The sequence below is a fragment of the Chaetura pelagica genome, unplaced genomic scaffold (assembly GCF_000747805.2).
Source record: "Chaetura pelagica isolate M959 unplaced genomic scaffold, ChaPel_1.0 scaffold316, whole genome shotgun sequence".
Lineage (NCBI taxonomy): Eukaryota > Metazoa > Chordata > Aves > Apodiformes > Apodidae > Chaetura > Chaetura pelagica.
In genome coordinates, this window is record NW_009953497.1 from 2,097,513 (window position 1) to 2,107,374 (window position 9,862).

Sequence of the window (9,862 nt, forward strand, 5' to 3'; positions counted from 1 at the left end):
TGTGGGGCCCCACCCTGCTGGCCGGTTCTCCTGGCCGTGGAGACAGGATCACGGAGCTGTACAAAATGGGAGCAGGGAGGGGGCTGGGGCCCGGAGCAGCTGGCACGGGGCACTGCTGGGCACGCGTTCGGGTGGAAGGCGGCGGGACGGGAGTCCTGGGGATGTAGAAATCTGTTAAAAACTCGGAGATTGTTTTTTCCTTGGAACAAAACCACAGTTGGACGCTGTTCTTGAAGGAAGCAGGTTTGAGGCATCCTCCCCTGGCGGCGGCCTGCGGGCGGTGGGGGGTGGGGAGCTGGCGGGATGCGTGGGATGGCGGCGCCGGCGTGGGCACAGAGGTGGCCATGGACACGGCGGGTCCCAGTGCGGGCGGTGGGGCCCGGGGGGCAGCACAGGACGCTGCGTATCCACTGGCAGCAGACGAAGGGCAGGATGAGGAGGGAGTGCCCAGGCTGCCGGCCACGGGAAGAGGGTCCTGCTGCAGGTGCTCGGCCTTATATCCTCTGTGGGCAGAGCACAGCAGGTTGGGGCCGGCACTGGGCAGGCCTGGCTCCACCAGCACCTGCCATGTACATACCTGTCCCCATCCCTGTTGTCCCCCTGTCCATACTGCCTCCCTTTCCCATTGCGCCCTTGTTCCCACTGCCCTGTCCCATCCCACTATGGGGCCACCCAGCACAGTCACACCCAGACACACTGCACAGTCAGGGCTGGAGGACAGGACAGTGACACTCAGGACTTACCGCAGTGCCGACAAAATCTGTGGAAAGAGAAAAGAGGGCGTCAGGCAGGGCAGGGGCTCAGCAGCCCACTCCCACTCTGCCTGGCCTTGCTTTGCAGGTGGCCTTGAAGCCCACAGGACCCTCACCTGGCTGCAGGCTCAGGGAGGAGGGGCTGAGCCCCCTGGGTTATTCCCACCTTAGTTCCCCGCCCTGGCCATGGCAGAGGGCTCACCTTTGCTCTCTGTCTTGAGCTCCTCATGCAGCAGGTCGTTCTGCCGGTTGCCGAGGACAAAGGCCAGGAAGGAAAGGATGAGGGCGTTGAGGATGCCGATGATGGCCAAGATGTAAGCCCAGCGCACGGAGCAGTCGCCCAGGGAGTACTTCCCGGTCTTCTCCCCACACATGTCCCGTATGGTCTCTGCATCCCAGCCATCGGGAAAGATCATGCACCCCAGCACCAGGCAGAGCGCTGCAGGGGGAGCGGAGGGGGACGCATCAGAGGGGACGTGGGGGAGGCAGCAGCAGGTGCTGAGCCCCCCAGTCAGTGCACGAGGACAGCCTGTGTCTGCCCTGGCCCCACAGCAGCTGGGCAGCATAGATGGTGACAGCCACCCCTTCCCTGGAGACTGCATTTGCACATGGCTGCCCAAATCCTGGCCCATGCACAAATGGGTCCTGGTTTCTTCAAGCATTAACAGGATCAGTGGTTCCTCATGGGCTTTCCTCATCACCACAGGTTGCCTACCAAGAGGGTCACCATCCCTGGGAGCACCCAAATCTAACCACCTCACGGCCCTGTGAGCCCCCTCCCATGGGCTTGCTTCCTCAGCATGCCTCCATCCTGCACACTCTGCACTGAGCAGGGAGACATCAGGGAGCACCAGGATGATGAGCAGGAAGGGAAATGCCCAGACCAAGTCTGTGACTGTCAAGGTAAGGAGGTGATACTTTTTCTAACTACAGCCAGTACAAAAGCTTCTCACCTCCTATCAGCTAGGAAGGCTAAAAATACTACTGATGTTGTAGAGAAGCTGAGGTGCGTTATGAGGTGCCTGTGTGTTTTTTGCTGCTTTTGCTTAGGGAAGGGAAGTCCCAGGAGTGGAGTAAGAGAGCACAGGGCTGGTGTAGGGCACCACTGGGACCTGGCACAGCCCTCACCTGCTGATGAGCTGTGCCAAGCCCTCCCCCCAGGAATGGGCAGGGATGCTGTGGCAAGTCACCCTCAGCTGCCCACACATGGGCAGGGACTGCCACTCAACAGCTGCTGCCTGGCCTCTGCCTCCTGGGCACTTCTAAGACTCAGCTTGACAAGGTGCTGGGCCATCTCATCTAAAACACGTAGAAAGGTTGGACCAGATGATCCTTGAGGAGGTCCCTTCCAACCTGACATTCTATGATTCCTCTGTCCATGTTACAACCCTGCTTGGTAAAAGCATCTTTGCAGACAGGCAAGCCCTGCAAGCTCATTTATGCCTGTATACAGCCCTGGTGCCACCCTGGCCCCGTGCAACATCTCCAGCTTGTCCTTACAGAGGACTCCCAGGCAAGCACAGGCACATCTGGGGGAACCCCCTGCCTGACAAACCTAAAACCATCATATAATCACTTTGGTTGGAAAAGACCTTTAAGATCATGAAGTCCAACTGTTAACCCAGCACTGCCAAATCTACAACTAAACCACATCCTGAAGCATCCCTGCTGGAGGGAAACATGGAACTGGCACCAGCTCTGTGGGCTGCACAGTAAATGGTGAGCAGAACACTGAGACATGCTTTAACTCAGTTGAATTACTGTATGACCAAGGAGGTGCAGCAGACCTGTGCCAGGGACTCCTCCCAGGAAAACAGAGATGCCAACAGGATTTTAGGACCCCAATGAGCCCCTGGTGCAATGCAGCTGTGAAAAAAGCTAAGGTGTTCTGTGGTCACCCCGCTGGTCAGGCTGACACGACCCAGCCTGGCAACGGGCACAGCTCTAACTGCTCTGCTGAACTCAGTGAGGAGAAAAGAGACACAGGTGCACAACAAAGCTGGGGACAAGCACAGTCAGCTACTCCCTGACTCCCCATAGCAACAGCTCCTCTCAGCCCAGAAGAGGACAGGAGAGCAGAAGGCAAATTTAAGTTTAAAAAAAATGTAAGTTTAAAAAAAATGTATCTATATCAGGTACTAATTGTACCTGCACCAGCAAGGGCTCAGGTGGGCTCCCACCTTTTGAGCACAGACCTTGGTTAGCTCTTTGCAGGAACAGGATAGCAACCCCTGGACTCTGCAAGCATTGGTATTTCCCCTGAATCTGGGGCATTTATCAGGGGTCTGGGTGGTTCTGGCTGGTACAATAGGAGCTTGCTGAGAGCTCACTGCTCTGCCACCAGCACCGGTGCAGGGGTGAGGGTGGCTCCAGCTTCTGTCTGCCCAGTCTGCTTCTCCTCTGCCTATATGCCTGCTGGCACCAGGACAAGGGGAGCCTGTGCCCTGGCCCACAGAGCAACTCCAGGAGTTCTGCCTGAAGCCTCACAGCCCCTGTTTGCCAGAGAGAATTAAATTACAAATGTACTGCCCAGGCACAGGAGTGTGCCTGAGTCAAGGTGCATAGCCAAACGCTCCCACCCGAGGGTGAGGGCAGAGCCCCTCACTGCCATGAGGCTCCTCGGGAAGCAGCTGTGCCACCCACTGCAGGTCCCCTCCCAGCAAAGAGCAGCACAGTGCCCTCCTCTTCCCATCTGTCCTCCGTGTTCCCCGCAGCAAGCAGAGTCCTCTGCTCTGTCACAAGCAATTCCCTTTCTGTGAGTCCCCAGGCTGCCCAATGTCCTGGAAACACCTTCTTGTGCCTGCAGCAAGGAGTGACATTGAAGCACAGAGAAAGAAGGGGGGGAATCCCCACATGGTTGACATGCCTTAGCACTGCCCTTTTCACCAAGCCCCTCACAGCAGGTCTGTGGGTGTTAGGATGGGGGTCTGCCTGCCCCCTGCCCACAGCACCCTCCTGCCTGCACCTGCCTCCAAACACCCTGAGGTCCCTGCCAGATGTGTGGGAAAGCCTTGGCTTTTATTTAAAACAGCCTATTTCTACATCTTGCAGCCACATGAAAAACACCATGTGGAAACTCCTAGAGGAGCCGTTATTGAAGGGGTAAAAAGGGATGCAATTCCCATTATTTTTTCTTTGAATTGCCTTCCTTCTGAGGGTGTGGTGCCAATCCCCGCTGCACTGAGGACTGCCAGCCACTTTGTCATAGCCCTTGGCTGCCAGCCCTCCCCCAGGCCCTGGGCTCCAACACCCTCTTCCAGAGTTTTCCCACTTGGAAAGACAGATTTGAGACCAGGCATTTCGGTGATCACCAGGGCAGGGTGTTGCAGGCCAGCAGCTTGCAGGGCTGCCCAGGGAATCCTGCTGCTGCTGAGGCTCCAACCCTGGGGAAATCGGTATTTCTGGGCTTGGTTTTGCACCTGCTTCACAGCTCTCCACTCCTCAAGGTCAGGTCCCCTAGAAATGAAATGGGCACCTCAAGGGCTTTTGATATAATTGTGGAATAAATTAATTGAAGGGAGCTCGAGGTTGTGACTCAGGCTGCAACACGAGTGAGATTTTTAGCAGAGAGAGATGAGGAGACTTCTGCTGGTAGAACAACATCCCCTGCAGAAAGGTGCATTTTGTTACCACAGACCATCTGAGTAACTTGCGTGTTTGCTGAGCGCCAGGGCCATCCCAGCACTGCCCCAGCCCCGTGCAGCTGTGCCTGCAGGATTCAAATCTGATGTTTAAATCCCTTTTGCTGACTGGTTTAATCTGCAGGTTTGAGGGGAAGAGTGGGTTTTACTGCTCTCACCTGCCACAGGTAGAAGAGGCTAAGGACATGCCACACAGCTGAGAGATGTGGCCTCCCCCCACAGAGCCCAGAGGACACCCAAGGGACTGAAAAACAGAAAATGTGGGGGTAACTGGGGGGAAACCAGCAACTGCTGGATCCCACTTGGGCTTGCGGACAATGAGGCATTGGCAGACATCTCTTTGCTGTGGGTATTTCAGTGAACCTCACATCTACCCTGTGCTGAAGAGGAGGAAGCTTTGGGTGCTGTCCCCTCTATTGTGCCCACAGCTGCTCACCACGATGCTGATGGCACATGGAAGGTCCCCACTGGGGACACAGTGTCCCTGGGTGTTGCACACCAGCCCCAAACCCCCAGGGGAACAGAGGCTGTGCACTGTCTTTGGGTTGTGCAGCAGCTGCTATTCACTAGGAAGCCTCCTGAGAGCTGAGAACTGACAGGAAAGGGAACAAGAACAGTCCTTAGTCCCTTTCTCTCCTAAAAATAGAAATCCCTCAAAAATAAATGAAAACTCAAGGCAGTGTGCTCAGGACAGCAGCACTGGCCATTTACACCGACAGGAGCTCCCTCACGGCACTTGGCTCCGCAGGCTGTTTCTGAGCCAAAAAACCAGCAGGATGCAGAATAGAGTCATGAGTTGGTATGAATCGGAACTGACAGTTACTTTATCTGGAACAACAGTTAGGGATGTAAGCTCCAGGACACGAGCAGCTCCGAAACTCCTGGCTCAGCCCCTCCCTGTGGGGCCACAGGCACATCAACAGCTACTACGGGAGTGCTCTGCTGCCTTCCAAAGCCTGAGGCTGGCTGCTGTGGAGCACAGGGGCTGGATGGACACAGGGTCTGCTGCTCCTGTCCCCACTGCCCAACAGGAGTGGCAGGGGGAAGGAGAGGGGAAAGCTTTTCTGGGAGCCAAAAGCCAGTAATTCAGCAAATGCTGAAATTTATTTGTGGTGATGTCTTCTTTTTGCTGCAAGGTCAGCAGATGGAAACAGTTCACCTGGAAGATCATATCTTGGCAATATTTCTCCGTTGGGCAGAGGAAGAGTTAGAGGCTACTTTGTCCCCAGTCCCAGCAGCTGTCCTAGTTATGCTGCTAGTTGGTTTGGAGCAGTGGTATCCATCTCTCATTTTTTCATTAAGAGTTTCAATGCATGACTTACATATCCATGAAACCAGTCTTTTTGGAAACTTCAAACACTCTCCAAGAGGAGCTGGCTTCTCCAGCAAGTCCCAGTTGGGAAAATGAGCCCGACCTGACATGGCTCAGCAGAGCCACTGCATCACCAGCAGCACCAGGGAGTGTTTTGGAGCTGCAGCATTCCTTTGGGCCAGACACAGCTCCCCCCGAGGCTGCAGCCACCCCACCACCCCACGCAGCTCAGCCATGCTCAGCCCTGCAGTCAACAACCAGTTTTCAAACCATAGTTGTTTGGAACCATCACTCCCAACCAAAACAAAGCTGTACAGCTGTGCTGCCTGAGGAATCCCAACCCAGATGGTGGCAAATGCAGCTCAGGTGCAGGAGATGAAGCTGCTGATCAAGGCTCTGCCCCTGCTCCTGATTTACACTCTGGTGTAGGGCTCAACTGAGAGGTAAGCATAGCTCCAAAGGGGGTCTCCCAAAAGAGAACAGACTGGGGTGAGTATGTATTGTCACATTCCAGCAGGCAAGGTGCCTGGACATGGCATAATTAAATCCAAAGTGCCACGGATAAAGGCAAATTCCAGGCCCATGGCTGGTGACACGCCCTGGGTGAAAAGGCACCCACATGTCATGCTTGTGCCTGGCCTGAGGCAGCTGGAAGGACTCGCCATGCTGACTGATGGGCTTGAAGCATGGGGAAGCACCTTCACACATGGACAGCCACTTCCTCTGTGCAAGAGGGACTGTGCTCAGCTGGTTGCTTCTTTTGACCCTCAACAGACTGTCAGTACAAAACTGAAGCTCTCCTGAGAACAGAGCCCTGGACCTGCTCAGAGTGACCATCTCTGTGGAAGGCAGGTAAACGTGGTGCCACACAGAGGTGGCTGGGGTCTCTCGCTCTGGCATTAGCACTGGACACCAAGATAACCCTGTTTAAAGCTTGGAGTTAATTCACAGGGTGACCACATCTTGTGTTACAGCAAATAATTAGGGAATCAGGGGACATTCTCAGGCTCCTGGGCAGCCTCCTCAGTGCATGCTGGTGGTGGTGGTGATGCACTCCTGTGCTCTGGTCTCCAGCTAATGACTGCTCTGAGGTTGCTGGTTTGGAGGCGTCCACAAAATCAGCCCAGTTGCCTTTGTCTCCCTCTGGTACCTGCCCTCCGTGGAGAGTGGACAAGAGGGATCACCCACACAGCCCGTCTCTCTTCAAGGAAGCACCATCCCATGGGACTTCCTGAAGGAGCTCCTCTGCTAATTTTGAGGACTCGTGTGGTATTAGGGTCAGTCTCACAGTTGTCGACGTGCTCGTGTTAAATGCCCATTTCTGGTTTTATAACAGAGGATTTAGCAAATTCTCCAGTCTGTATTACTGGGATTTTGAACAGGGCAGATGGCTGTTTCTATTTGCGATAAAGCAGAGTCTTTCCTCTTAATTAGAACCAGTTTCCTCCTAGGGGGGCAGTGGCTTTTGAGCTGGAGCTTTTTGTGAAGCTCTAATTAAATCCTTCCTTGATTGTTGTCCACTAATTAGACACTGATGCTTTAAACTTCTTATCTTTCTGAAAGAGACACTGAATTCCTGATTCTTCTCCCCCACTCTCCTGCTCCTGATTTTTTGTGCCCTTGCTCAGCAGCTCTGTACTCTGCACTGGCCATTCCCTAGGGATGGGGTGAACCCACCTCTGCCCCATCTCTCTGCTTTTCACCTTGTTCTCCTGGTTTTCACCAGAGAGACCATGGAACTTTGGAGCTCACTGTTGCTTCTGCTGTAGTGGTGCAAGTCTTCCTTCAGCTGAAACCTCACTGAGGCTGGAGAAATGCCTTTCCCTCCTCTGCTCCTCCAAGCTCTCAGTTCTGGCACAACCTTCCAACCTCCCAGGCAGTTCAATCTCCAAAGCTTGCCACCACCCTGTGCTGCAGCCTGTGATGGGCAACATCCCTGCCCTACCCATGGGATGTGGCCCACAGTGTCCTCTCCCTGGGTCACAGCAGCCCTTTCTCCATGTGCAAGGTCAAACACCCACCTGTGGCTGCCTCTGAGGTGGCCAGGGAAGCTCAGCCCTGCCTGCCCCCAGCAGATGAAGCCTCCTCCAGCCAGGATGCACCAGCCCAACGCCTCTGTGTCCTGGCCCTTCCTGAGGGTGACACCAGCCTCTCCTGCTGCCCCATCTTGGGGCTGTCCCTGTTAATGCCACCTTAGACTTTCCCCACCCCAGAAAGACCACATAGCCATGTGCTTTGGGAGAGCTCCAAGCCAAGCCTGGGCCAGCTGAGGCCAGAAGAGCGTGCACATGGTCCCAGCAACATGTGCACTTGGGTTTCTCACAAGTGTAGCCACAAGGTGCAAAGTGTGAGCAGGGACAAGCCCCAGGGCAGGGCGAGGGGTACCCAGAGGTGAGAGAAGCAGCTTGAGCCAGGGCAGGACAGGAGGCATCATGGTGGTGCCCCTGCCATGCAGCTCCCTGTGCAGCAGCAGAGCTGGCTGGGTGCTCCAAGCCACTTGATTAAGCTGCTGACAATCAGTGGGATTTGAGCTCTGAGCTTGCATTAAACCAGTACATCTGTGACAGGGAAAATTAAAGATGAAGGAATTTCCAGATAAGCTAAGGCAGCTCCAGGTCTGGCTGTGGTCCTGATCTGGAGGAGGAGAGGTCAGGCTTCCCAGCTAGCTGCAGGCCCCTGGCATGGGGGGCTGTATCTTCACACATCAACAAACTGGGGTGAAGAAGGGTCCTTTTCTTGGGAATATGGGGGCTCTGGGTCTATTCACATTTTGTACAGAGTAGGGAGTGACAAAATGTCTTTCCACACTTGGTAAAACTGGAGAGAAATGGAAGTGAAGGGTCCCACTACTGGGGCTGGTCACACTATTCAGCACCCCTTCTCAAGGTCTTTCTCCCAAAATAACATCCCCCCTGTGAGGACAGCTTGGAGATCTGAGCACAAGGGGATACTTGGGATCCTTATCAACATGTGCAGCAGATCCTCTTCTGAGAAGTTTGGGTTATTGCATGGTGTCCTTTTGAGGACTGTGTCTATGAGGGTGTTTGGGTACATCTGTGGTGGGGTTTCTGTTGCAGGCAGAGCTCAGGAGGATCTATAGCCAGGGTCACTCTTGGGGGGAATGACTGGGCTTGAGCCTGTGGTCACCTCAGAGGAGACATGAAGGTAAATGGATGGTGCCCCTCTGTGGGAAGTGCTGTACCTGGGGTCTCTTTAAGCAGGGAGCTGAGGAAGGTCTGTGCTCACAGCCCTTTCTTGATGCTGGAGGGAGGCCAGCCTGGGCAGAACATCTCTTTAAGGGGGAGCTGAAGGGTCTGTGTGTGCACAGATGCTTTCACAGGGCTGGGGGTCCACACACGAGCTCCTGCTAGTGATGGGGTCCCTTCAGGGGCTGAGGGTTCTCCTGAAGTGAGTATCCCCTGGGGGCAGGCTTGCTCAGGGATGCCCTTGAGGCTGGGTAGACAGCAAGACTAATACATGATGCTCTGAGTCCAAGGTCCCAGGAGTCCTAGGGCATCCTTGTGGCTGTTCTTGACTCCATGGGACAGCTCTTGGTGTAGGGTATCCCAAAACTGGTCCCTGATTTGGGTGTACTGAGGTGCCCTGAGGCTGGTCCCTGGCTCAGGGTGTCCCAGGGTGCTCCGAGGCCAGTTTCTGGCCCAGCTGTGCTGGGATGCTCCTAGAGCTGATGCCTGTTCTGGGGTTCCCTGAGCTGGGTCCCTGATGCAGCTTTCCTGCTGTGTTCCAGAGAGCCCTGGGTTCCCTTGGGTCAGATCTTGCCCAGGGAGCTCCAGCTGCCAGTGCCCAGAGCTGGTGCCCATTCCTGGTGCTCTGTCAGCACTAGTGCCTGGCCTGGGTGTCCCAGGAAGCCCTGGAGTGCCCTGGGGAGGGTCCTTGGCTGGGATGCCCCAGGGCCCTGCAGTACTTGTACCCTGAATATCTTCCTGGAGCAACCCTGGTGTTCCCTGCTGCCAGTCTCTGCCTGGGGAGCTCCAGGTGCCAGTGCCCAGAGCTGACTACTGTTCCTGGTGCTCTGGCAGTACTAGTTACTGGTCTGGGTGTCCTAGGGCTGGTTCCTGGCTGGAATGTCCCATGGATTCACAGTACATGGACCCAGCTCAGCTCTCCCAGGCAACCCTGGTGTTCCTTGTAGCCAG

The 9,862-nt window shown here is 55.2% G+C and overlaps 1 protein-coding gene across 1 annotated transcript in view; it reads right to left on the reverse strand.

Annotated features, from left to right (window-relative positions):
• Positions 1-494: 494 nt before the first annotated feature.
• Positions 495-9,862, reverse strand: part of LHFPL4 (lipoma HMGIC fusion partner-like 4) — a gene marked incomplete at its 5' end in the record, with an annotated part of 11,117 nt that continues 1,749 nt past the window's right edge. The window contains 3 exons of the mRNA XM_009999312.1: positions 495-503; positions 744-760; positions 955-1,191. Coding sequence (XP_009997614.1) covers positions 495-503; positions 744-760; positions 955-1,191 — 263 coding nt within the window. The remainder of the gene's footprint in view (positions 504-743; positions 761-954; positions 1,192-9,862) is intronic.